We start from the raw sequence: 27,964 nt of genomic DNA, 5'->3' as shown, positions 1-27,964 counted from the left end.
CCGAAGTTTGCGCTGCCGGCGGAGGCGGCTCTGGGCCCTCGTCCCGCCGCTTCCGGGGCCCCGCCGGGCGGAGCGGGCCGGGCCGGGAAAGGGGGCGGGAGCGGCCGCCGGCAGTGAGCCGAGCCGAGATGAAGAAGCCGGACGGGAAGGTGGTGCTGCTGGGGGACATGAACGTGGGCAAGACCTCCTTGCTGCACCGCTACATGGAGCGGCGCTTCCAGGAGACGGTCAGCACGGTCGGCGGAGCCTTCTACCTGAAGCAGTGGGGGCCGTACAACATCTCCATCTGGGACACCGCAGGTGAGCGGGACCCCGGCACGGGGGGCAGCACGGCGGGGCCGGGGGTCCGGCGCGGGGCTCCCGGCGTTTCCCGGCGGAACGGGGCTCCCCGAAACCCGCGGGGTGTTTGCTGGCCGGCTGCCCCTCTCCTCCGGCGCTGCCTGCGGCACCCTCCATGCCTTGGCATGCGTAGGGCTTTCTTTTCCCTAGTTTTGGCTCGGCCCTAGTGTACGAGCTGCTGGTGAGAAAGGTTGCGGTGGGTGACCTCGCTCGGGACAGCTCGGCTTTCCGAGAAGCGGCGGGCAGGAGATGGGGACGCGACCCCCGCCGTGCCCCGGAGGCGGCGGCCGGCGCCGGGAGCCCTGCCCCGCTGCCTGTCGCCTTCTCTCGGCACCACGCTGGAATCAGTCCCCTGAATCATAGGGTTTGGCGGTAGGACAGAGTGTGAAAAGAGTCACGATTTTGACGGGCCGTAAGGGGCCTCACAACTGCTCATCTCTGGTGTTTTTGGAATTCATTTGCTAAACGTGGATGTACAGGGAAGATTGTGGTGCCTTGTCGCTTTCTTTTACCCTAATAGATGGCTACTGGTAACAAGTTCAGTCATGAATTAGAGAGGTTACAGCTTCTCTTCATCCCTTTTCGTTATGTACTGTTGAGTTTGAGATCAGCTGGTGTCAGACTCGGACTTCCAAACGCGTGCTGCTTGTCAGCCCTTCGGACGTGGCGTTCCCCTCCACCGGGGCTGTAGGCGGCTGGTGCACAAAGAGCATGGGCTGCCGGCAGCTCCTGGCCGGGATAGCAGCAAGGGGCTGTCTGTCCCACGCTTGTGGCAGGCAGCATCTCCGGGATGCAGCGTGGGATTGTGGTTTGGAGGAGGTGGGGGGAGCACGGACTGGAGAAGTGGTTTGTGGTCTTAGTCATATGAATGTCTTGCTCTTGCTTGTGAAGTCAGGAAGCTCCCCTCTGTCATGTAAAGGTCCTGTAAAATTAAGTCAGTGGGCGCTCTTGCCTTTAAGCTGTTCTTTGCAAATATAATCATGTTCATTATTTTCTTTTTGTTCTCGTGATTAGCTGGATTTTTAAAACTGGCTAGTGGCAACGTGAAGAACGCAGTTTACATGTCCTTGTGGAGCTGCAGCATCGTGCAATGTTCCAGTTTCTTCTTGATGAAATTTGGGAGGGAAGTTCATTTGCTGTGTCACTTCTTGTCACCATCTAGTCCAAAATGGCTTTTCCTGTGTCAGGAATTGAGGGGGAGGAAGGGGGGAAATGAAACTGCCGAAAAGTTATACAGAAACACTTTAAATGCTTTTGGGAAGTGTGGGGAGGAGGTGTTTAAGAGCTTTTTCTTGCATTTAGTAATCTGTTACTATCATGCAAGCTTTCTACCAGTAGCTCTGTTTTAAATATGCTTTCTATGTCATTTGCAGTATTTTTTTTTTTTTAATCTACTTTAATTTTGGAATGATGTGTTTTACTATGAGGAGTCTCTTGTGGGCAGTTGCTGCTTGTTTCTAATAAGCCAGACCCCCATGGGTGATTAACAGTGGGCTTTATTTCAGCAGAAAAACTATGTGTCTTGGTGAGATTGTTGCTTGGTAATTTCCATTATACCCTTCTATTTTTATTTTTTTTATCATTCATAATAAAATAAGTTCCTCCAAGGCTTGTCTGCTGGTTCTAGAGTTCTTTTTGTCAGTCATTTATTCTTATTGTGGTATTTTATTCAGTGTTAATTGAGGAATCAGGTTCCAGTTGTATGTGGAATCTGGGAAGCTCCAGAGGTGGAATCTCCCTGTGCCTGGTGGAGCAGGTGATATCTGTCTCAGGGCAGTGCAAGTGTTCAGAGCTCAACAATTGCTTTCCCCAGTGGCCACAATTCCCTCTGCACCCTGGAGCAGGGCTGCTGCCAATGCCAGTGCATAGCTCTGCAGTAGAAGTTCCTGCTGCTCAGCAGGACTTGTGGAGCAGAACTGCTGGAGCTGTATTTGCAGAGCAGCAGTTGGAAAGTGTTGCTGTATTGTACCTGGCTGGCATAACACGTCTTCCTCATTCTTTGTTGTTGGAGTTAGCACTGGGTCTGGCTCTCCTCTCTCTTGTGTTTCAGGGGCAGGCAAGGGCTCTTGCACCATCTCCCTGTTGACTTGTGCTCTTGCAGAATGATGGAAGTTGCCAAAACTGGGATAGACTGTTGAGGCTTGTAGGTTTTCGTTTATTAACAGCTCTCATTAATTTTGGGAGAAATAGAAGCTCTCAGGGCACATATGTGCTTTCTGCTGTCCTGGTGAAGAAGTATGGGACCTTGTTGACACTGTAACTCTGGTGTTAAGTCACAAGGGGATTCAGAATTGTTTGCTATTTATTTGTTTATTGGTGCTGTTTATTTATTATTTTTATTTTGTGTGGACCTTATGCTTTTGCTGGCCTCAGTGGGTCTGGAGACCTTGGTTTGTGCCTCTTATCTCTCTGCAGTCTCACTGTCTTATCTCTACCAGGTGGGTACCAAGTAAGCTTGGAATGTGTAGTAAGGAGTTTAAAATTTAGCTTTTTTGTCTGTTTATTAACCTGGTGTTGCTAACTACTGAATTCTTGTGAAGCAGTTATAGGGCTAGCAAATACTGATGCATTGTTTTATTTAATTATGTGTGTGTAGGTATATAGGGAAATCCAGCAACAGTCTTCCAGGAGATTTAAAATTCTTTAGCGCAGCAATGACAAGAGCATGCATCAAAGTTTGCACACGTCCCACCTACCTAAATACTGAGTGGCAGCTCAGGATGTCTGTCTTAATACCTCAGTAGCACTTTATACAATGTATGATGTAGAAGTATGGAAGATTTGGCCTAGAAAAATTAGGGTATGCATGGGTAGTAGCTATTATACTAGTTCAATACATAATTAAACGAGGTAAATGGGAATATATCTTGTTTTTTAATTTTCTCCATTCACATTATATTTAGTATGTGAATGTATGTTTATTTTTGTTGTTGCTTATGACCATTATTTTTGGGACTTCCATAGAGGTCCCCTAAGTTTTACTTGCAGTTCAGATCGTATGGTTATTTGTTTTTCTGGTATGGGGTAGGCATTTGGCTGTAACAAAGCAAGCTTCAATACACTGAAGCTTCATTCTTGTAATAAAAAGTGATTTTTGTGCACACTTAGATAACCTCAGTGATTGATGAGAATATCTGCAGTAGTGGTGATGGATCAAAAGTTAAGTATGCATGGATGCTAGTGCTAGACAAGTCTTATTGCTGATTTTCTGAGTTATTTAAAATGTGTGTCATTTTCACTAATCACTCTGTTGATTTTGCATTACTTCCTGCTCTGAATTTAGAAAAATCTCGTTTTCCTAAGAAGAATTAAATTTGCTTACCAAAGTGATTAAAATGTGCATTTCTGTGTTATCTGTAATGAAACCACTGTGCACACCTGACCTGTTGTACCAAGTTAGATTTGAAGTGTAAATCAGTTATTCTAGGGAGGACTCTTAGCTGTACATTCACACCCCTCCTTATCTTGGAAAAATCAGCTGCTTAGTCTAGTCAAAATCTTTCATAATCCCTGTAATAGGGGTGTGTAGAAGTTGTCAGACTTGATTGTTTTTTCATGTAAATGCTCATGGCAAATACTTCAACATTTCCTGTTTTCTAATTTGATGTTTATGAGAGAAGTTATTTGAAAGTTGCATTCAAGTCAAGGAAACAAATAAGCCACAGATGGAGGGATACTTGTGAGAAGTATCATATGCTTACCATGTTTCAAAGCTCTCCTTTTCCTAGCCATCTGCTTTTGACTGTTTCTCCATTGTCAGAGCCTTGGATAGACAGTCTTGTGTCTGACCTTGTATGGCTGCTATTATATTTGTGGTTGATGCATAGAATTATTTAGTTCTTATATTCTGTTGCGACAAATTACATTTATTTGTTTTCTCTTTGGATCAGTTAATTCAAAGGAACTAAAAAAATCTGTAAACTATATGAAAAGAAATAACTGTACACTTCTAGCATGTTTTAGTAACTGTACACTTCTAGCATGTTTTAAAGAACTGGTTTACTGGATAGAGTCTTAGTCACTAAAGCATTTGAGTACATGCTTTGAGACCTTTGCAATATTTTTTTTGAAATAATATTTTTCTGAAACAAGGAAAGTAAGCAACAACAGGGAGAAGAACTTCTTCCTCACACAAAAGGATTGTGGGTTGGATGTCAAAGCTATATATATGTATGTGTGTGTATATACAGATGTGTGTATATATATATATGTTTTCTAGGCAGTGCTGACAGCAGCTGCAGAGTAAATTAAACTTCCTGCTGGGTGCTGATGGCATGTAGCTTAGAGCTGGTGTGTAATCTTTTATGTCTGGCAGCACAAGACCTCCTGAAGTTTTGAGGGTCTTTGTCCTATTCCACCATTAAACCTGGAATAATGTGTGGTGGCTACAGCTAATGATATTGTAGGAGTCTTTTGGTTGTTCAGGCATGTTTTCTGATACCTTGATATTTCAAAGGGTAAAATCTTTTCTGTATGTTAGATTTCAGTCTTGACGTTTGTTCATCTGACAGATAAGTTGTTTCTTAGCCCCAGCAGCAAGGTTTCTTAGTTATTAGTGGTCATGTCCCCTGTATTGCTGGAGTAGTATTAGAGCAGTCAACTGGTAAATGAATCACTAGTATTTTAGAAAGTTCACATCAGGATCCTCTTAATTCTATTTTAAGAGGCTGAGTTCTGAGTTTGACAGCAGATATTAATTTAGCATTATAATGGGGAAACATAAAGGTTTATGGAAAGCAAACTTTCCTTCTTTTCCTTCTCATCTTGAGCTGTCTGTCAACAAGGACTGACTTTTTTTTTTTCTGTGAATACTCAGCTATCGGTTCATATTTTTACATCTTTCACCCATTAATTTTTACCTGCACATATATAGATATTATTTTTTTATTTTTTTATTTTTTTAACTTGTCAGAGCTTGTATAGTTGGGGACAAAGGAGACAAGTATAGCCTAGAAAAGGCTCTTCCGTGCCTTGGGTCAGCTGCAGTGTATCTGCCTAATGAGTGCTTACATCTATCTCTTGTGACTGGTGTGCTGATGTCTGATGTTATCAGTGCTGGTGAGCACGTGTGAATTGCTCACAGCTTCTGATTTCTGGCTGCTGGGGTTTCATAGGCTGCAGTGCAGGCAGCTGCCTGTGCTGAGCTTTCTCGGGCAAGGTGTCGATGTTTAGCTGGTAAAATGTGTTAGATTACCCCGCCAAAAAGGATTAGGTTCCTCCTTTACTTAGTTAGGCTTTGAGGTTTTTGTGGGTTTGATTTTGTTCTTTTTTTCCCCCCGAATTTATCTGTGTTGATGAACACTTCCTTTGTCAAAGAGTCAAAGAATATCTTGAGCTGAAAGGGACCCATAAAGACAGAGTCGAATTCCCTGCTCCTTGCAGGTTTACTTAAAACTAAACCATTAAACCATATGACCAAGAGGGACCTCCTTGAACTCAGGCTTGGCTCTCTGGGGATCCTGTTCCAGTGAGTGACCACCCTCTCAGTGAAGAGTCTTCTCCTGGTGTCCAGTCTGAAATTCCCCTGATGCAGCTACACCCCATTTCTAGGTAATGGCAGTGAGACAGCTCAGTTCTCAAGGGACATGAGATGGGGTGTGACTTGATCCTCAGAGTGTGAGATCAACCAGAAAGCTGGAACCAAACATTGCCTTGTGTAGTGAACAGTATGAAAATTGTCAGTAGGTAGGGAGGAAACACGGTCCTCCATCATATTGAAACAGAAAAAAGAAAGAGGAGGATTTAGGTGACACTTCCTCACAAGTGAACACTGATAGAAGCTACTCTGATATTATTCTGGTTTTGACTTTTGGAAGTAGAGGATTACAGCAGGGAAAAAGGAGCTGCAGATGAGATGGTTTGGTAGGTTAGTTGAAGTCAGAGGGCTCTGATGCATGTGCCTTTCTGCACATGAATTTCTGATGAAATTCTGGCAGTGGTTGGGGTTGGGTGTTGCTGAATGTGCAGTGAGGTATCTTTAATTCAGGAGGTTTCTTGCTGGAAGGGCATAGGGAATATCACCTCAAAAAGTGTCTTGGGCATTGGGGACCATCAGTGAGGAAGGTTGCTGAGTGTGTACCTGTGCTCAACTGGTGAGAACTAAACAACATAGAAGTTGGAAATTATGGAGAATAAAATCCCTGAAGTTTGTTGCTGGTGAGTCATGGCTTGGGGGCCAGTTACCAGCAAGAATCTTTGATTTTTATTTTTTTTTCAATTTTTAAAAAATTGAAAAAAAATATTTTCTTTCTGCCCTTGGGAAAATTATTTTGCAGAATATTATGTTGGCCTCAGTTAGTTGTTCATAATTGTTGTATGTAAAACAATGATGAGGACCAGTGCCTCATACACACATAGTGTGGCTTCCCTGAGATTACTGTGTATGGTTATAGGCTATATGTGTTCATATCTTGAAAAGGAAACCGTAAGAGTGGAAGTTTGAAGGGACAGAAATTCCTGAAGAGAGTTCAGTGTCAGTGAGTTCTGTATTTAAAGCTTCTGAAGCAGATTCAGAGGAAGGAATACAAATTCCATCCCTGGAAACACAGTTTTGTTGTTGTGAAACAGCGCACTGGATTACTTTTTTTTTCTTTTGCAATGAATGTTTCCTGAAAAGAGCAAAATAACTTGGGAGGTGATTAAAAATATGAAAAAATAATTAACTGCCTGGGGAAAGTCCTGGAGGAAGTTCCAGGTTCTGTCCAGCAATTTAAAATACAATGATACACAAATAAAGTCAAAGGTAACAAATTCACTGCAGCTGAAAGTGGTTTTGTATGCAAATTAAGTAAAAATCCGGAAATACCTTGTCAGAAGGAATTGAGGAAAATACATATCAAAAAGAAACAGAAGACAAAAGTAACGCAATTTATTCATAGCTAACTTACTTTATTGAAAACAGAGTTTTTATTTCCAATGTGTAATTTTAGTACTGACTTGCAGAGGCAAGGTAATGGGGAGGTTATGGCACCTGGCGAGTACTTGATGCAGGCTAAGGTAAATGCTGTGTGCCAACTCCTGTGCTCCTTTCTGTGTTCCAGCCCCCACATTAAATTCCTGCTTTGCATGTGGTATTTCATAATAGAGTGCAAAGTGACTGAGCTGTTCTAGCCTAAGTGGGAAAGTAGTAGACAGTTCCAGTAGGACTCTCCCTGAACAGCATCAGCGACCTGAGATGTGTGCCTGGCTAAATCTGTCTGGGATCATGCCAAAAGCATTGTGGCTCAACAAACATGAGCAACTTTGGCATCCTCAAGAGGACTTGAGTTTGTTCAAGTTCTTGAACTGACTTGAGTATGCCATTTTTTGAAGTAACAGATTCTAGGCTGGAACAATATGGAGAATCTTCCTAATGAAGAGTTTATGCCTCTGGCATTGCATTCTTCTTCCCTGGTTACAGAAGGAAGAGGTGTACTTTGCAGATGTCTGTCAAAATTGACTCAACAGCTGAAAGATTAGTTTAAATACTGTCTGCTTTGTGGCAATACTGAAAATGTATGAGGGAGGGAGGCATGAACAAGAGAAATTGTTAGTAAAACAATGTAAATGCAGTGGCAAAGCTGCTGACAAAAATTGTAGCTGTATGGCTATTCATCTTCATGGTGGATTGGGAGCTGGTAGGAGAGACTGTAGAAAATAAGGGTGTCCAAAAACTAGATTATTGGCTTCAGTTAAACTGGTGTCCCAGAGGGTACATGCAAAGGCATAGGTGTTCTGGGCAAGAAAACAAGTTACTGGTGCCCTGTTGCATTCTTCAGTTTGATTTTGTGACACATATACCTGGGCTGTCTAAGAAACAACAGCTCTTTCAGTGTCCGGGTGAGGGGAAAAACACAGGGATGGGAAATGTTTTTCCCAGTAGCTCTCTGTCTAGCTGAGTAAACAGTGTTGCACAGAACAGCAGAAGGCTTCACAAACTGTAATGTAGAGATGAATATATGCAAAGTAACACATTCACTCAATTGTGTGTGTTTTTTTTTTTAATTTGTTTTTTTTTGGGGGGGTTTGTTTTTCTTTTGCTGGGATACAGTCACATTCTGTTATGAAAAACAAATAGGTATTTAAAATTAGTATTGTATGTCTAGGTGCCTGAACTTACGCAGTCAGGGTTGCGGTGTCTTTCTGTTGACTGTGCAATTAACTTTTGCTCTTGGTTGGAAGGAAAGGGACAGTGGAAGGAAGGATACTTAAAATACAAATGTGGGGCAGGTAACTGGCTGCTAGTTGTTTTTCAATTACTACTTTGAGTGATTATGGTGAGTACATTTCTAGTTTCACCTCAGTACGTGTACATTATGGTGACACAAATATCAAAACTAGGGTAACTCATAAGCAGCCTCACAGTGCCTTGGCTGAGCTTCTCCTGATACTTTATGGGCTAGCTGAAGTACCTTCACGCTGCAGTCACATATCTAGAAGAATTGTTTGCTTCACTGCAATTGCTGTCTTGTGTTAAAGCCACTGGCCATGTGAGCTTCCAAGTGTTTTACTGCCTGAACTGAAGGTACACTTAGTAATCCCTCATCTGAGTCACATTTTGCTATTGCAAAATATCCAAACAAATAACCTTTGTTTGGGTCTCCAAAGACGCTGAGTCTATGGTGGATACATTTGGAACTATTAAAAATTGTGGAATAGAAAGAATAATTTTGTCTTCCAAGTCTGAATGATTTCCTTTCTTTCAGGGAAACGCTGGGTAAAACATCCAGGGGATTGATCAAAACGCATCAAAGCTATGATAAATTCCTTTTCTTGTGCTTGATTAACTGTAATTTCATATTCAGTACCTGAAGATATGCCTAGGAAATGAGATTTCAGGTTGGTGATTTAACTTAACTTAGAAAGTGTGCTGCAGAGAGCAGAGGTGGTCAAAGGAAGTGTGTGGGTTTTTGCTCTTAATATGAATTCTTAACTTAAATAATTTGCCGTCCTACATCACAGGAGATTCAGGATAACTTCCTTTAGGGCAGCCAACTCAATAAACATACAAGATTTCCACACCTACCTGGGTGTGGAAAGAAACAAACCTACAAGAGTGCTTATTAACATGAATTTTAAAGAGAGATAGATTATCAGATGTGCTTGTGAATTTTCTAGTATATCTTTCCATCTCTTATGAAGCAGATGAGAATTGAAGTTGGCTTTGTGTGGGCTGCCAAGAAGCCATTCATGGTGGATCCCTGCTGAGAGTCTAAAGATATGTGTGAGCATTTGGTATAGGTACTTCTCCCTTTTCCCACAGCCTTTCTTTTTAATACAATTACATTTTTTCTATATTTTGTTACATAATTTAATATTCCCAACTACTGTTCTTGTACTCCAGGAGATTCTTACAATATTCAGAGAAAAGGTGTTGTTCAGCCATCCAACTACTTTTACATACTTATTTTAAAATTAATGGTCTTCAGTACAGTTGAAATGAAAGGAAAATTTTTGATTTGCATTCTGCAGCTGAGGACTACTTACACGTTTTTAGTCATATATAATATTCAAACATATATTTAAATATATGGGATTTTGTTGTGAGAGGCCTCAAAAAATAAATTTCTGTTCTTCATCCTGGGATCTGTGTGTAGTTGATTCAGCATCTTCCAAGACTCACTCATGAAAGGGGTCATCAACTCTTATGGTTTGCTGCAGGTGAGACTTAGGTGTTTTAAAACAAAATTAAAAAATCCTCACTGGTATGAGTGAATTTAGTTTTTTAAAAAGTAACAGCCTGTATCAGGAAGGAAAAAAAATTAAAAAATAAATCTCTAATTTTGTGAAACTAAGAATGTCTCAAACTGTTCAGCTCCTCCAACCCCTATCAGTATGATTACTTCTTATTTACAGTAAGACTGTCTTTAGGACATGAGCTTTCCCTCCTGCAGCAGATAGCTGTATGTATGACATTTGTATTGTTTCCCTTATCTCCCTTCCTGTTCTAGTGTTTTGTGCCCTTTCCACTTTGTCCTGTTTGACTTGTTTTTTCATTTCAAGTTTTGGAACCACAGTGGAAATGGAGTAGTTGGTGTCTGTCTTCTCTTTGAGAGGCAGAACACTTTGTGACCTAGAGATACTGCCCTATTTATGACAGAAAAGGATGCAGTGCAACCAAATCTGTAAGCAGTTCCCTTTCCATAAGTAGCTTCCCCTCTTGGCATGAGAGTTGAGTGGGCAGACATTGGACAGTGTTAACTTTGCTCTTTGTAACTCACTTTGTTCAGAAAGTTCAGAACTGGCTTGTTTATGATTTTTAGCGTTACTCCCTTTGTACCAGGTTGGAGAGCAATAATGAGGTGAGATTATGTACCATTTCTCTTGTCTGATTACAGCTTCTTTAATTCTCAGATTAATGCTCCTAAACTGTGGCTGTTACGTATGCTCTTAAGTGTGTAGGCAGAGAAGCTGGAAGTAGAATTAAAAGGGAGAAGTAGTGCTGGCAATGTAAAAGCCATTTGTTTATCTTAGTTAGCATAAGCTCTGAGAACTCAAGTCACACGTCCTGTGATAAAATTATCTTAATGATTTGAGCAATTTTTAAATCCATTCCCACAAAACCCAGGTAGCAGCACTGCGTCTGGCACAGTCTCCCACTTCTGATGCTTGTTGAAGGCAGCCCACTGGATAGCCAGATCTGCCTCCTGCTTTTGACAAATAGCAACTATTTAGAAGCACCCAGTGAAGTAGATTTCAACTGAATGGACACTGATGGTAGCTGGTAAGGATTATCAGGTTCATTATGCGTGAATTCAGTGCTTGTGTTCTTAGTTGAGAACCTGCCTATAAATCATGGAAAATGTTGAAACCGATTATAATGAGCAAGCTTAATTTTGTGTTCCATGTTATTAATATGAGTTTCTCTTCAAAAAAATAAAACAGTAGACTTTTTCATTCCGTTTACAAGATCCATGGCCTTTATTTCTACATATTTAACAAAGTTTAAATATTTTTCAAATTGCTAGTGAAGGCTGGTTTGAAGTTAAACTCAGTGTTACAAATTAGGAGCTAGCATATGGTTGTCTACTGTGCCTCAATTCCATTTCACCAAAAGCTGATTTAACCTTAAATAAGAGGCACTTGCCAAGTAACTGCAGGGGCAGACCAGCTGTGGGTACCTGCTATTGATCTGATAACCTTCCTGAAGAATTTCGGACAACTGTGTTATTTATGTGTGCAAGAATCATTCCTCATATTTGAAACACGTGACACAGAAGGTCACTTCTTACAAAACAGCTTACCTGCTCTCAAATGTGTTTTTGTGAAACCTGGACTCTGTTTTTTGGAATGTGAATGCTGTGATTCGTAGATGCCTTTCCTTCTCCCTCCTCACCTAGTAGTGACCAGTGATGAGTACCAGCATTTAACTGCTGTCTTGCACTAACTTGAGTTTTGTAAAAGCTAGGCCTCTAGAAGTGCTTCTAGTTCTCTTCTTCCTGTCCTCTACTCCTATTCAACCTGGAAACATACTAGTAGGATAAAAGATTTATGGAAATAGTGCTTGAGGTGCTGCCTATATATGAGCCTAGTAATTAATTTTATCTTCAAAAGGAAGTGTGGCCAATATACTTGGGTCCCTCTCTGCACTGCAGTGCCCCATGCATGTACTGAACAAAGCTGTGCTGCAGCTGTGGAAGAAGAGAATGGTCTCTGACTGTGTGGTTAGGGTTGGAAGGTGCATTCCCACAGATATGTGACCTTCCAGGCTGGTTACTGAAGGCTAAACTCTTGCTTCTGGTGGCCTGATGCAGTGGTAGAAACAGCCTAGAGATCCCTGAAAGTGTCTAAATACTGAACTTTTTGCAAGTTCTTAAAAGCCTCTGGCTGGTGTCCTGGGATGGCTCTGAAGTGGAGCACTGAGAGGTAGGGCTGGGTTCTGTTGGCCTGTCTTTGTTGCTAGTGCTTTTGAAATATTAATGGAAAGAATTATCATGAAAGCGGGCTGATGGAAAACAGGCACTGACATAGCTAATGCTCTTGTAAATGAATCTAGAATGGTTTGGGTTGGAAAAGATCTTAAAGATCATCTAGTTCCAATTCCCCTGTCATGGGCAGGGATACCACCCACTCGATCAGCTTACTCAGGGCCCCATCCATCTTCCAGGGATGGAGCACCTGCAGCCTCCCTGGGCAACAAGCTTTGAATCTCTCCTGTGGGTCTGTGGAAGAAAGCTAACTTACTGTGTTACTGTGTGTGACTCCCATTGGGTGCGTGTGCACAAAAGAGTTCACAGCTGCTTCTTGATGGTTTGGCTTCCTATACATGGGAAGAAGGGAAGTGATTGACAGCCAGGAGGCAGAAATATATATAATGTGTTTGGGGTTAAAGCAATCATGTGGAAAAAGAAGAATGTTTCTAAAAGAGTAGACCAGTTAATTTTATGTATGGTTGGATACAAAATTTAATCCAAAGAGGTTCTGCAGTGAGTAACAATAAACTCTTTTTGTCGTCTCTAAAATGTCAGTTCCATTAATTAAGATGTTTATTAAGTTTATGGTGTTTTCTTAGTCAAAAAATGCCATGGTGTATTGTACTGATTGGTTTGGTATGTATGTAGTTAACCCTTCTGCAAAAAATCCTATGGGGAATTTTGATTTTAAAAATGAGGTTGTAAAGAGCTAAGGCAATAGCAAAGTATCTAATGAGGAAGTTAAAAAGCCTAACTCAGCTTAAAACAGCAATAAAGAATGAAGAAAAACAGGAAGAATTTCTTGTCTGTGAGGTAGTGGTCAGACTCAGACTTAACAATTCTTTGCTGAAAGCTGGCAGGAATGCTGATGAGTGGTAGAATTTCAGAGTGCTTTTTGAAATACATTTCGGAGAGCAATCTTAACTAAGCTCCAAGCAGCCTCTTGCCTACTACTCTGCACTGGGATGAGGGAGAGAACTGGGGGAGTAAAAGTGAGAAAAATTGTGGGTTAAGGCAAAGACAGTTTAGTGAGTAAAGCAAAAGTTGTGTGCACCAGCAAAGCAAAACAATGAATCCATTCCTCACTTCTCGTTGGTAGGGAATTGTTCAGCCATCTCCAGGGACGCTTGGCCCCATCGTGTGTAATGTTGGCTTGGGAAGACAAGTGCCATCGCTCTCAACATCCCCCACTTTCTACTTCTTTCCCCCAGTTTTATCTGCTAAACATGACACCATATGGTGTGGGATATCTGGTTAGTTCAGCCCAGCTGTCCTGGCTGCATCCCAATTTCTTGTGCACCCCCAGCTCCCTCACTGGTTGGGTGAGGATCAAAATAGGTTGGATAAGATCTCTGAGATCAAGTCCACCTTTGAACACCACCATGTCAATTAGATCATGGCACTCAGTGCCATGTCCAGCATTTCCTAAAATACCTCCAGGGACAGCCTATTCCAATGTCTAATCACCCTTTCTGTGAAGAGGTTATTCCTTAATATCCAACCTAAATCTCTCCTGGTGCAACTTAAGTCTATGTCCTCTTGTCCTGTTGCTGGTTACCCAGGAGAGGGGGCCACCCCCCAGTTGGCTACAGCCTCCTTTCAGGTGATTGCAGAGGGTAATAAGGTTCCTGCTGTGCTTTCTGTTCTCCAAGCCCCATACAATCTCAGCTCCCACAGTCTCTCCTCATGGGACATGCACTGTTGACCAGCACTCCCAGGTCCTTTTCTGCTGGGCCACTTTCCAGCCACTCTGCCCTGAGCCTGTACTGCTCCCTGGGGTTGTTGTTGCCAAGTGCAGGACCTGGCCCATGGTCTTGTTGAGCCTTGTGCCATTGGTCTCGCCCCATTGATCCAGCATGTCCAGGTCCCTCTGCCAAACCTTCCCACCCTCCAGCAGATCAACCCAAATTGGTGTTGTTGTCTGTGAACTTGCTGGTGGTAGATTCAACCTCCTCATTCAGATAATCCAAAAAGATATTAAACAGGACTGGGCCCAACACTGATCCCTGGGGAATACCATTAGTGGCCAGATGCCAGCTGGATGCAGCACCATTAATCACCATTCCCTGGGCTCAGCCATCCAGCCAATTCTTCACCCAGCACCTTTCCAATATGTGGGCTGCCAGCGTTTCCAGGAGTGTGCCATGGGAGGTGGTGTCAAAGGCTTTGTTGAAGTCTGGGTAGGCTACATCGTCTTTCAGCACACGGGAATGGCCTGCTTGTGCGTCTTCAAGATTTATTTCTTAAGGTAATATTGGTTCAAGTATGTATTATCTATTAAAGTTAAAATACGTATTGAAGTATATGAAAACCAGGAAATTTTCTAATACTGTGCAAGTGCTGCTCAGCAATAGCTAAAAATACCCCTGTGTTATCTATGCAGTTTTCCAAATCAGCAGCACAAATCCCAAAACACAGCCCCATAGTGGGTATTGTGAAGAAAATTGACTCTGCCCCAACCAAACCAGCAGACTGAGCTAATCTGCCAGTTCCTTATTGAGCAATATAAAACATCCAGTAAGGGTGGAGTGACCTCCTGGCCCTGCAGTGCCAGTCAAACCACACTAAAATACGCCTGGCCACGCATTCCTGCCTGAGCTGCTTCTCAGTTTGAAGAGCAAGCTTTGGGAGGGAGTGTGGGCTTTGAAGGTCTCCTTTGAATGACTCTGAAGTTAAGGACCTGGCAACACCCTTTGCTTGGAAATTATGTAGGGAAGTGGGCTAATCTGCAGTGCCTTTACCCCTGTGGAAAGGAGTTGTAAATTAAGGGGAAAAGTATTAGTTTTCAGGTACTGCAAGGAAAAACCAGCTGCTTTTAGAACTCACTCTGTAGAAAGTGAATTGTTTTCTGTAGAAGGTACTTTTCTTTGAGGAGATGAATTGGTGTTTCAGCAGGTGTTAAAGCTGAAAAGCTTCTCCCATGGGTCAGAAGCAGGTGTCTTGCCTAGGTCAGGTTGTGGTGCAGCCCTGTCCTGTAACTGGCCTCTTTGGTACTTTGACCGTCAAGCTCTGCTGCTGCAGTTAAGTGTTCAGTGATACTGCTTCCTGCAGAACTCTTCCAAAGAAAATCCAAGGCTTCTTTCTCTCCCCCCACCCCCAGTGATTTTGTTCCACTCATATTTTCCTTAAGGAAAGCTGCCAAATGCTTCTTTTCTAAGCAGCAGTTTAAATTTTTCTTTTAGACACCTAGTTTCAGAAGAATTTTACATCAGTGCTTTTTTCTTAATCTGACATAAATTTCTAGTATCATTCTTGCATTCCTGCTCTCATTTCAGTGAGAGGCATGTAGGAGCTTCATAAATTTAACTTAATTAGCTTAATTTAGCACCCTGCCACATTTTCAGTAGACATGGTGTTGATGTTAGATTTCAGCTGGAGTTCTGGTGGAGCATTTGCTCCTAGACAGGATGGTAATGTCCCATCAATCTGTCTTGCCCTCATTTCTTTTGCCAGATATCAGTGTTTAGATAAAACATTTCCCTTCACAGCTGTGAGATTTCAGAGAGAAAAAGTTAAAAACTGGTGTCATTTTTTCAGTTTGTGTTGATGGTGCACCTTGGTACACTTGTAGGTCTGGCAGGTATAAGATTAGTTCTGTTCATCTTCTACAAGGCACTACTCTTCCAGGCAGCTGAAAATACATGAAGTGCTTGAATCTTCTGTGGTTATGTCCTTTTTCAAGAAGTGAACACAGTGCATCAAGAGAACTAAATGAAATGAATGGTTTGAAAAAAGTAAATCCAGCTAGCTGGATTTTTGTTGGCAAAAGCATGCTATGAAGTGTGGTTAGAGAGTTTTCTCTGTGTCTCTATGTGATGCTTTGTATTGCTACACATAATATGGTAAAGTTTAAAACTTTGGATAGAAAGCATATTCATGTTTTTATGAAACTTGATGGCTTTGGATAGAAAGCAGACTGGTGTTTCTATGGGAACGTCTATTTTGAAATGAAAGTTCTTGTGAATTTAGAAGCTCAATCTTAATTTTGTTATTAGAATGGTAAGTTCTGATTTATTCTTGGCAGCAAGAAAAATAATTTTGCGTTCATGTAGCAGAACAGATTCCAGGTATTATTTTGTTCCGGAAAAGCTGAAACTAGTGGGCTAAATCTTGTAGATAATAGGAATCTTCCCCGATATTTCTTCTCCTTTATATAGGCATTGTGCAGCTGAAGGCGTTGCTGACTATAGAAACCCTAAATAAGCCTTTATTCCAAAGGCGCTGAGTTTATAAGTCTCTCTATAAAAAGACAATTGCAACTAGAAATACGCAGACTAAACAAATGTATAAGGCTGCAAATGAAGCGAGACTAATGTTATGGGGTGCTGGCAACAGGTTAAGCTAGATTCGTTGGGCAACAATATGTTTTGCAAGGTCCATTGGGTTGGTAGTAGATGGCAAACCAAACTCTTGGTACCTTGTGCTGTCCCAGAACCTATGAGCTGTTCTGGAAAGTGTAAGTGTAGGGAGAGACAAAAGTCATCAAGAATTTAAGTAACATAACTTCAGTAAGACTCTTTTTATATTCTTAGTAATAAAATAATATGGAAAGATGGGAGAAAGGTGTTACAGTTAGGGTTTTTAGTTGAAAGAAATATGCCAGAGGCAAAGAGTGAGTGAAAAAGTATTCATTTCTCTGACCTAACAAGAAGGAGGTTAAGTCATGGGGGAATAACTTTTAGGAGGAGTGTGGAGTTTTTCTGGGGTTTGGCGAATGTGGTATTTTTTTTAATTTGGTGTTTGAGGGAGGGGTGTTTGTTTTTTGAACAGATTACTTTGTGAAGGTAGAAGTCTGTCAAAAATCAGAATCTGAAAGCTGAACTCCAACAAGCTGATTGGTGGGATACTTTCCTTTCTTTAGTTACTTAATAGAATACAAGTTCCTAAGTCCCAAGAAAAGGGAAATTCTGAGTTAAATTCTATCATCTTTATTATGTATAAGATAAAATTTGAGTGAGAATTACACTTGGTCTCTGATCGTGCTCTGTAAATGGGTTTTTTCCCCTTTTTTTTTTCTTTCCTCTTTTATTGTCTCACATGTAAACTTGATCTCCTCTTTTCATTGAGTGTGTCTGACAAGTCTGTCATTGGGAACCAGAAATGCAAGCCTTCACTACCAGTTATAGAATGAAAATGGACAAACTTTTCTTCAGGGCTGGAGTAAAAAAGTTTCTGTGAATATTTAAATTAATTCATGATTTTATAATACAGGATTTGACAAGATGACTGAGGGATGTTTATTATGTTTGAGCTGTGGGTGAGAAGGCTTCATCTGTGCTAATCTGCTTTTTTGGATACCCCTGGGACTCAGAATGCTCTGCAGGATGTAACTGATTGGCACCTGTGTAAGCTGCTAGGCACCTGGTTTTAGTTTAGCTGCCTTAAGAAAATTAGGCTTTTACTTAAAAGCAGATTTCTCCATGAACTACCACACTGTTAACTGTCAAGAAAAACCAGGAAATTTTTACCCATATTTCAGTTGTTGGTTCTTTGGAGGTGTGCTCTGGATTAAGGCTACACAGCTTTTGAGGCATCTCTTCCACACATCAGGAAAAGGTGGTGACTAGCCTTTTATTTTGGAGCTGCTACCAGGACGTGTTTAGACTGGTATTCTTCTTGGAGAATATGAAATAAAACTGATCTGCAGCAAAAAAATCTCATTTTCTGTTTTGAGATTCTTACTGAACAGGGGTTTGTGTGTGCCTCTTTGCAAAGAAAAGCGTATTGCACCAACCCATCTTCTTCAGATAACTCTCAGATGATCCTGTAGATCATTAACCACATCTTGCAGAGTTTAACATGTGATGTGCAACACACCATGCTGATATTCTTACATAACTTCTCAGTGTGCTATTTGTTCTGACAATAAAAGGCCCGTTTAAGTGAACTTCTTTGGAAGAATTGTTTTATGTGAATTGTGCCAAAGTATCACATTTGGAATGTTATTTGAATTGATGTTCTAATAAAAATTAAAGAGTCAGTTAAAACTGCTTGACCTGTTGATATACTTCAAGTTTGACAAGGGAAAGATATTCTTAGAAAGGTTAGGGGCATAAAGGGGATTTTTCTTCTAACAAATCAGGGCTTTCTTGGGTGGATTGGCCTGTAATCATTCTGGGGTTATATAGCAAAAATGAAAAACAGGAAACACAACCAAAATGGAGCTATGAGCACTTTTTATTGGTGAGAACCATACAGAAAAGCACATTAATAGTAGTTTATCATTTAGTTTAGCCAGCTTAGATGAGATGGCATCTTGCCACCACATACAAATCTTAAGGGCAGGTGTCAAGATGGTGGGGCCAGACTTTTAGTCAGCAGTGCCCAGTGATGGGACAAAAGGCACAAATCAGAACACAGGAAGTGTAATCTAAATATTAGGAAAATATTCTGTAATTTGAGTGTGATAGAGCGCTGGAACAGGCTGTCCAGGGAGGTTTTGGATCCTCCTTATCTGGAAATGTTCAAAATCTTCCTAGAATTATCTTGTGCAACCTGCTCTAGGGAAGCCTGCTTCAGTAGGGAGGTTGGACTAGATAATTTGCAGAGGTCCCTTCCAACCCCAGCCATCCTGGGATTTGTGTAACTTTCCTTTTGAAAATTCTCTAAACAAGCAATAAGCCTGAATCTGTAAAGAAATATAGAGAGCATTACTTCTAGCAAAGTTATTAATATTTTTTAAGGGAAGACTTATCTTTCAAGAAAGTAGGTGAAGTGGGTAGAATTATAGCACAAAATCTTCTATGTATTTTGTATTTGCTAGTCCTTGCTGAAACATATCCTTCAAATCTTATTTATGGCATACTAGCTAGCTTTAGTTTAGTTGTTATACTTTAAGGGGAGAGAAAAGAACTCAGCCAAAAGAAATCTGCATAAAGCTTTTTTCATTAAATGTATTCTTATTCTTATGCATAAAGTATGGAATAAAGTGGAAAGTATGAAATAAAGTATGCATAAAGTGTAATTTCCATTTCCAGTAAGTAATCACCCAGTTTTTCTTTATTTGAGATGCCTTCTAGTGATTCTTTTTGTTTATAATTATTCTGAATTAATTCCTTTCCCAGGCACAGTGATTGTGGTGGCTTTTTTTGTTTGTGTAGCAACACAATTTGTGCTTTTGGTACCCTTAGATAAAGCAGAGGAAGAGTGAGCTCAATTCTTAATGCACATGGTAGGTGCTGATGTAGACTAGCCTTCTAGGGGGTAGTTGTCTTCTCTTGGCAGACTCTTAATAGCTAATTTAGGTGCCCAAAAGGATGTTGGCTTTGTTATGTAAAGGAATGGAAATAAAGGATGAGTTTTATTTTTTTCCCTTGCCTATTATATTAGAGTCAGAATCCCTGGTAAAAGGCCTTGATGCTTAGTAATGCTATTAATTTCATCCAGCTTTTCCTGAAACCTGTTGTAGATTTTCCCCTTATTCCATGGAGAATATATTAATATCTGTTAAGTATTCCTGCATAAGTTTGCTTCCAAAGAGAAAATACAAGATTTATGCTCTTTAAAAAACTATGTTTAAGACTTAACCCATTCTCACAACCCTTCACTTGGTCATCTCTGTGTATTTTTCCTAGATTTTTATTTCTATCCTAATTTAGATTCCCTAGTAACAGAGTTTACATATATTTTTGGATGTGTTTTGTCCCAGACACTGTTGGATCACTGATGGTAGTTTAGTAGTCTTTTTTTTTTTTTTTTAGAAAAAAAGAATCTCTCTTTAATATTTTTATTTATGTAGAAGGGTACAGCTTAATCTCTCAGGATAAAAGTCATTCTGTAGAACCATAGCTCATAAATTCAGGATTATAGTGCCAAGGCATTTCCTGTTTTATCAAAACTTTCTCTGCTTCCAGTTAGATGACTGGTTGGATTTTCATGAGTGACTTTATCTAGTTGTCCAGGCAAAAATCAGATCTATTAAACTGAATTTTTAATACTGGATAGAATTCTATTCTACAGCCTGCTAGTAGATTATATAAGATTTCTGAATGTGAATTCAGCAGGGACTAGATTATAGTGACATAATGTAATGCCACTTCCAGATCAGGAAAATGATGTTGCATTCCTCCTGTAGAACAGCACACTGCAGTCTTGAGATCTGCCTTTTATTCAAATGTCATGGAGTTAAATGTATTAGAAAGCATCTTCTGCTTCAGTGCTTACAGTTCATGAGCCTTTCTCATCTGTGGCAGTCAGCTCAAATACATTGTTGGCTCCTCTGAATCTGGTACTTGCTTCCATTGGGATATTATAATCTCTTTTATGGAAAGAGATTTGTAGCACTTGGAACTAAAGTCCAAAGTATATTTGCCTTCCTGAACGCCCCCTCTCCAGGGGAGGAGAAGCAGCTCATGCCGTACATTTCCTTTATCTATATAAAAACAGCAGTACAAATTCCTAAATGCTATCAGGCTTGGCTCTTAGATTTGGATCTAAGTTTGTGAATGACCTCTGTGATAAGGACTCTGTGTGTGTGTATATATTGGTAGGAAGAAGGAGTCATGTGCAACTTGGTGGTACTTTTACGTGTTTTTGTGTTTTAAACTAGAGTGAAATGAAAAATGTTATAAAGACTGAAGTTGTGTTAACTGTATATTTTAAAAGTGTTTTTTAACTTCTGTTTTCTAAGATCAGACCTGAGCATGTTTAATTAATTCATAGGAAATGATTGTGCAGTGTCCAAGTTCTAGTCTTTCTAGTTGTTGATTTTGTGTCCAAGGGGCACATTTGTTAGTGGAAGTGTGGTATTTCTAGTATGATAATTACAGCTGACTGGAGTACAGGGCTCAATTTGATCATGATTTCTTGTCTTGCTTAAGTGGGAGGTGAATGATTGCTTCTGGTTCGTGTGGGTTGTTTTCTCACACTGAGCTGCTGTTTTGCAGGAGATTTAGATGACTAAAATAATTAATGTTTGTAGAGTGGGGATGTTTGCAGGGCCTTGGCAATTTCAGGCTCTTTCAGAACTCTAAGGATTTGCTCATTAAGTAAAAATCGCATAGATTTAAGGGAAGAGATGATTTCTTTCAGAAATATAAGTCTTCTATTACAAGATAAAGATTCTTGAGTTAACAATTCAGAATAAATAGTGTTTAGAAGTGGAGTAAGCATGTCTCAATTATGTATTGCTTTGAGCCCACTTTCGTGACTGTTTTTGATGTATTCTCTATGGAGAGCTGTATTAAAGAATTTTCCTTTGTTCATTGTTCACTTAACCCATGTGGTTGTTATTTTCTTCTTCCATGTGTGTAGCTCTTTCTACTTTAAAACATGCAAGTAAAGCCCTTTGGCTAAGATCACTACTCTCCTATATTTATGTTATATTCTGCTTTGGCCAAGACATACATATCTAATTTCAATAATTTAAATAGAAGCTGCTAAAATAGGGCGCAGTTCATGCCTTGAATGTTGATTCATATCTGAGTAATGAATATAAGCAAAATAAACGTCATCTTGTTTATTAGCAGAGCTAGACATCTGTTGCCTTCTGAAACCTCAACATATGCAAGTGTCTTCTATAATGCAGCTTTTTAAATGTATTTTACTGGGTGAAGGTGGAGCTTAAGTGAATTTTATAGTTACTTAACTGTAATTGTTTTTGTGGCTGGTGGTTGTTTTTTTTCTGGGGAAGGGTAGGGGGTGTTGTGGTGGAGTATTTAGTTTGTTTGTATTTGTTTGTTTAATTATTTAGTTTTTCTCCCTCTCAAAGACTTTCATTCTATGGGGAATTTTGTCTTGAAGAAAAAACAAACGTTGGCATTTTTCTGGCAGATCAGGAAATCATGTATTCAGACAGCTCCTGGACATGTAGAAATTGGACTCTCCATAGCTTTGTGACTTACGTTTCTGCTAATTTCTACTTATGTCCTCTTTGTTAATCCTTTGGGATGGAGAGCTTAATTTTTTTCCCCAAGTAACCACAGGTGTAGTCCAGTTCTTAACAAAGCTCCTGTCTTCAAGGGAAATATGATAAAGCCACCTACAAGAAATAAATACCAATCTTGAACAAAGTAATGAAGAACTGACTTCATCACTGTCAAAACTTGACAGCCTGACTCATATGTGGGCAGGAGAATTTTCCTGAAACCTTTAGAGACCTTTACTGTTCTTTAATAGCCATTACATATCTTGGGATATGTGCACAAATAGAAATCTCTGTTCCTGGCAAAATTGTTTCCCCTGATGTCCTTTAAAGGGACACAGCTTTACTGTCTTGTCTGCAAACAGAAAGAAATGTTGTTTCCTTTTCAAAAGGGATCTTTGTCTACTCTTGTGATCGCAAGGATGTTCCTGCTGAGGTAACTCAAGAGCATAAGGGTCACCCTTTGAACTTTCATCTACTGCAGCTGAATCCTCAGAGCTCATTTCTTTCTGATGCTGGTTTCTGTGCTGTGTCATGGATGTCATACTTCCTCTTTTCTTTCCTCTTCTAGCTGTTCCTCTAGGGTACAGTTCCTATCCCTCTCCGTGTACACTCGGGTTCAGACTCCTATAAAGCAGAAGGAGAATCTGAAAGACAAAACCTAGCTGATACCTTGTGTTTCTGTTAATTCCTCTCTACTGTTCAGATTACAGTACTGCGCAAATCACAGTGAAAATCCTTGGAATGTACCTGGTTTATAGACTGAGCACTTCCTGGACAATTCTGCAGTCTTGTGCAATTTTAATGCAATGGTAGCATGCCTCTGCAGCCTACCTTTGTGTGCTTTTCCCTGCTACATATTTACCTTAGGAACTGAGTTATGCTGCCACTCAGACTGTGATATCAGAATAGAAACAGTACTTTTTTCAGTACTTTATTGAAGACCATTTTAGCTCTTTAATATTCGTTGTGTTTTATTCCCTTCAGACTGAAACTAACAGCCTGTTTTGCATTCTTCTACGTGCTCAACACTGATAGATTTAAAACTTCTTCAGGGACAGGTTTTCTTGAAAGAGTGTGTCTGTGTGAAGCTGTGCCACCTCAGAAGTTATGGTGAAAGCCTCTTTGAAGAGGTGGTAGGTAAGGAGCATTCTGGCTTCTGTTCTCATAAACATCCACAGCAACTTCAGGGGCTATTTTGGATACACCCTCAGGGGCCATGGGCAGGCAGAGAGCTCCAGGAGCAGCACTGAGTGAATCCCATGGCTGGGAAGGGATTGGGATGCCTGGACGTGCTGTGGTCTCATCCAGAGACAGCTTTCACAGGGGCTGCTGCCTTCCAACTGAGAGCTCAAAGTGCAGTAGGAGGCCTTAAGTTCTTCGTACACTTAAAATCTCGCCTTGCCTGTTTGTCAAGCTGGCCTCTTGCAAGGTCTGCTTTTCCCTTCTTTGTTAGGTTCATTATGAACTTTATGGAACTGAGGTCTGTTTAGCTCAAAACTCTTTGATTTGTGTATGACAACCATCACAGGACTTTGAAAATGCTTGTTGGTTGTGCTGCCTCTGAGTGGCTGAAGTCTCCAACAGGAAGACAAATTGTATACTTGATGGAAGACCTTTGGAAAGCTAATGGTGCTGCAGATGGGGATACAGCTGTAGGGTTGTTGAACTGCTCTGAACACAGCAAAATAAAGATGAAAAGAAAATGAAAATTAGTTTTTGGTTGCTTGCTTTTCAGAATTTTCCCTGATGTTGTGCCTTTGTGGTTGATTTGGTGGTTCTTGCAATTCCTTTGACTGCAAATTATTTGATAGTTCTGCCACTCTTTTCTGTTACCTTTATTTTTTGAAAAGGCAAAAACGTTTAATTGTTGGATTCAGGGCTTACCATTTAATTTAACTAATTATATAAAAAAATATGTGTTTGTGGACTGGATGGGTCCAGAGGAAGAAGTAAGTGGCTATAAGTGGCTGTTCTTACGCCGTAAGTTTTTCACCCTAATGTCTGATACTGTTTTGCCTGGCACCTTGAGGATAGATATTAGTTTAAATACTTTGTGTAGTTTTGGTTTTTTTTTTCCATATTTAGAGTTGTTTCAGCCCTTAAGTGTCAGAATTGGTCTGTACAAGGAAACTGCTGCAGAAATACATTATGCAGTTTGTTCTGCATGTTGATTGTGCTGTGAGGGTGAGCAAAGGAGACTCTCCGTAATTCCTTTGATATAATTAATCCCTTATGCAAGGTAAATTCTTAATGTTTCTTTCCCCCTTTCAACAATATATTAATTGTAGAAGTAGTCAGTTGGTAGTTGCCATGTAAAAGTGTCATGGTTTATATTATGCTGTGCAAGATTAGATTAGCATACAAATGCCATAAAACAAGTAATAGTATTGTTCTGGTGCTTGGTTGCTGCAGCAAACGATTCTGGGGGCTGCATTTTATGGCTCAGGCATCTGAAGTGCAAGAACAGGGGGAGATACATGTTCCATTGTGGTTTCCAGACCACAGTATAATCAGGGTTCTGGTGAGAACAAAATCGGTCATGGTGCAAACTTCTATTGAAAAACTGGGGACATTTAAAAGACTCAGATGCAGTGCAACTGAAAGTACAACTGTAACATGAGATTGGATTATAAAAAGCATAAAAGAACTGACCTCCTCCCTCCCCTGTATCCCAGTCTCCCTTGCCCTTACTCAACATACCTAAACAAGGCTATAGCTGTTCTTTTTTTTCTTAAACATCCTTTTTTCCTACCTCCCAGATCATGGGTGAAAGAATTTCTATTGCTGGGGGAAGGCAGATCAGAGGCTATACAAAATTGCACCGAAGCAGTTTTCTGTAAACTTTGCCTAATGATTTTCTGAATGCCATTAATCGAACTTTTGACCTCTGCAATGTGATATGACTGCTGTTACCAGGTTTTCACTTCTCGGGAAAGTATTTAAATTACACATGTTTTTGATGTGAAATCCTCATTTTCTTTGTGACAAGAAAGTAACCAAGGAACAACTACTTATTTTTTTCTCAGCATTAGGCCTGAATCTGTAGGCATATGTTTCACATACTTCTGAGCATTCTCACCAGCTTCCTTTACCCCTCTTGATAGTGAACTCCGCACCTTTCCAAACCTATTTCTCTGGCAGTTACCAGAGCTTCACTCGGTGATAAAAGTGCAATGAGATTTGGATTTCATGTTCTAGCTTGAGGTTTCCAAGATTTGCTTACTGATAATGATGAACAGTTTGTCTCTCTTCTGGCAGCTGTGGAGTACAGTCCTGGTGCTTGTTGAAGGACTTACTGCAGTGCCTGCTCTGTTCCCAACTGGAGGCAGATTCTGGGTTTCTCTCACAGTGTGCATGTTCATGTGCAGATGTGTTTTCCCAACGCGTGCTGACCTGCCTTTCCTATTTTTTTCCTAGTTTCTTCTGCCTTTCCTATTCCAGTCATTTACAAGGGTTTCATGATGAATCATTGATGATGATGAAATAGCTCATGGTGGTCAGTAGCTTTGTGCAGATGAATGTAACTAGATCTCTTCCAGATTTTCTATAAATGAAGGCTGAGTGCAAAGGGATTGTGTGAAAAGAGTTGGAAAATTATGTTGATTTTTAAACATTCATAAGTGTGTCATTGACTCTTTTTCTTTTTTTTTTTTTTTCTTTCTTTCTTTCTTTGTTCACACTTATGTTGTGACCTAAGGCTGACTCTGATGGCTGGTTGAAATCTAGAGTGTTTTATCTTTTCCTTGATTCAGTTTTGGACAGTAAAATGTACAGCATGTTCTACAGGTAGCAAGTATTTGGGGAAAGTAGCAGTTGTCAATAGGAAGCAGAGTGTATCTTCTGCCTCATTTCCCCTAGTCCTGTTGCAACTACTGAAGAGCATTGTTTGCTTCCCAGCAAGGATTTAAAGAGTCAATTTTGTCTTCCAAGAAATGAAGCTGAAGGACACCATCAAGGCTTACTTGAAGGTGCTGGAAAATAGTCCCTGAATGAGGAGAAAGAAATGTTTTCACTGTTGGCTATTGAGCAATGGCTAGGACAACTTAAAAGATAAATTTCTCTTAGAATGTATTAGGATTTTCTGTATATTGTGTGTTTCCTACTCTAAAAAAAATGTGTGAAAACTGGGACAGATGCAGACTGGATACCATAAGAGACTTCTCCTGTAAAGCAAATGTACCTGAGAACTGTGGGCATGTCGCATCAGAATGTATAGCTTACAAAATCCTTCAAAACCTAGGAACAAGTGGATTACTGATTTTGATACAGATTTCTGAAGCAGATGTACTTGAAAATGCATGCTGGATTTATAGGAGGAATAAATTCTAGCAGAACTTGAACCAGTAGAACTTTGTTTGTAAATGGTGACGTAGATGGATGGGCCATCTGTGGGTGCAAGCAGGGTAGTAGTTAATATGACATAAATCAACTGGCATGCAATTTAATAAAAAAGAAGCCAGTTTTTGGTTTTTTTTTCTCTCTGCAAGTATGAATGCTGCATGAGCTTCCTTGTTCACTTGTCTCTACAGATTCCCTTTTCTGACACTGAGCAAGCAGTGAGCAGAGCTGTTCTGTGGCATTGTTGGTCTTAAGGAAAAACAGAAGGAAAAACCTGAAAGTGCTACAAATAACAGATTTTTTTACTTTCACTGCTTCATCCAGACTTGTGAAATTGGTTTAAAATTCCTTAAGCTCTCTTGGTTAATGATGTGCTTTCCAGCACACTAACATTTGTTGTGTTTAAACCTTTGCCAGGGCGGGAGCAGTTCCATGGCCTCGGGTCTATGTACTGCAGAGGAGCGGCTGCTGTGATCCTCACGTACGATGTGAACAGCCTCCAAAGCCTGACAGAGCTGGAAGAAAGATTCTTGGCACTGACGGACAGTGCGAGTGCTGACTGCATTTTTGCTATTGTTGGAAATAAAGTTGACCTCAGTGATGACTGTACTGTACCACCGGATGAAAATAGACCTGAGAAGTCTGGTGCCAGCTGTGGCTCAAAGGTGCGGAAACAAGTCCGTGCAGAGGATGCAATTGCGCTCTATAAAAAGATACTGAAATACAAAATGCTAGATGAGAAGGATGTTCCAGCAGCTGAGAAAATGTGTTTTGAGACCAGTGCAAAGACAGGATACAAGGTGGACTACCTCTTTGAAACTGTGTTTGACATGGTAGTCCCAATAATCGTACGGCAGAAAGCTGAGGGGCCACCACAAACCGTAGACATCACAGACTACAAGCCAGCCAAAAGGACAAAATCAGGTTGTTGTTCCTGAACCATCTGTGTGACATAGAAAAGGGGAGGGATTTTTCACTCCAGCAAAATGAGGAATAAGAACTGCTTGCAGTTGACCAAAAAGGAAAAGTCAAGGAATAAATAGATTATTATGGTGTATGCAAAAAAAAAAAAAAAAAAAAAAAAAAAAAGAAAAAGAAAGAAATCTTCTAACCATTAAAGGCTTCTGGGAAGCTGTGTGTATAAAAATATGGGAATGCAAGTGAAATTATGGAATAAGACTTGCCAGTTTCCCTGGGCTCTGAAGACAAATGGTGTGTTATGACGATGGGTAGCGACAATCATTTGGACAGAGATGAAAGATTCTGATTTTTAGTGACTTGCCATTTCATGTTGCATGTAAATGATCTGTTTGTGTACTCAAACACTTTCATATGATGATCTTCTTTTCCCTTATGATTCTAACTTTGGAAGATTGAACACGCGGTACTTTTTTTATTCTTAAGGAAAAAAAGAAATTCCAGGTATATTTATATTTGTAACTAATAAATCAATTGTAATCTTTTTATGTCAGACATGACAGCATACGATCCAGAAGCTGAACTATTAAAATCATTGTGGATATGTACTGTT

The 27,964-nt window shown here is 40.3% G+C and overlaps 1 protein-coding gene across 1 annotated transcript; it reads left to right on the top strand.

The window, feature by feature from the left end:
* Nucleotides 1-27,964, top strand: RAB20 (RAB20, member RAS oncogene family). The gene is made up of 2 exons (XM_014258501.2): nt 1-300; nt 26,851-27,964. The coding sequence occupies exons 1-2, from the start codon at nt 129-131 to the stop codon at nt 27,369-27,371; spliced, it is 693 nt and encodes a 230-aa protein (XP_014113976.1). The 5' UTR covers nt 1-128; the 3' UTR covers nt 27,372-27,964.

The sequence above is a fragment of the Pseudopodoces humilis genome, chromosome 2 (genome assembly GCF_049639895.1).
Source record: "Pseudopodoces humilis isolate 2021_Gansu_Grassland_sample_001 chromosome 2, ASM4963989v1, whole genome shotgun sequence".
In the NCBI taxonomy this organism is placed as follows: Eukaryota; Metazoa; Chordata; class Aves; order Passeriformes; family Paridae; genus Pseudopodoces; species Pseudopodoces humilis.
The sequence above is the reverse complement of the archived record's forward strand: the minus strand, read 5'-3'. Positions and strand labels throughout refer to the sequence as shown.

What these genes read in the sequence shown, in the direction of transcription:
- RAB20 (XM_014258501.2), top strand. Translation starts at nt 129, where the DNA reads ATGAAGAAGCCGGACGGGAAGGTGGTGCTGCTGGGGGACATGAACGTG. An exon ending in CTCCATCTGGGACACCGCAG is followed by an intron (nt 301 to 26,850) that starts GTGAGCGGGACC and finishes AACCTTTGCCAG; the next exon opens with GGCGGGAGCAGTTCCATGGC.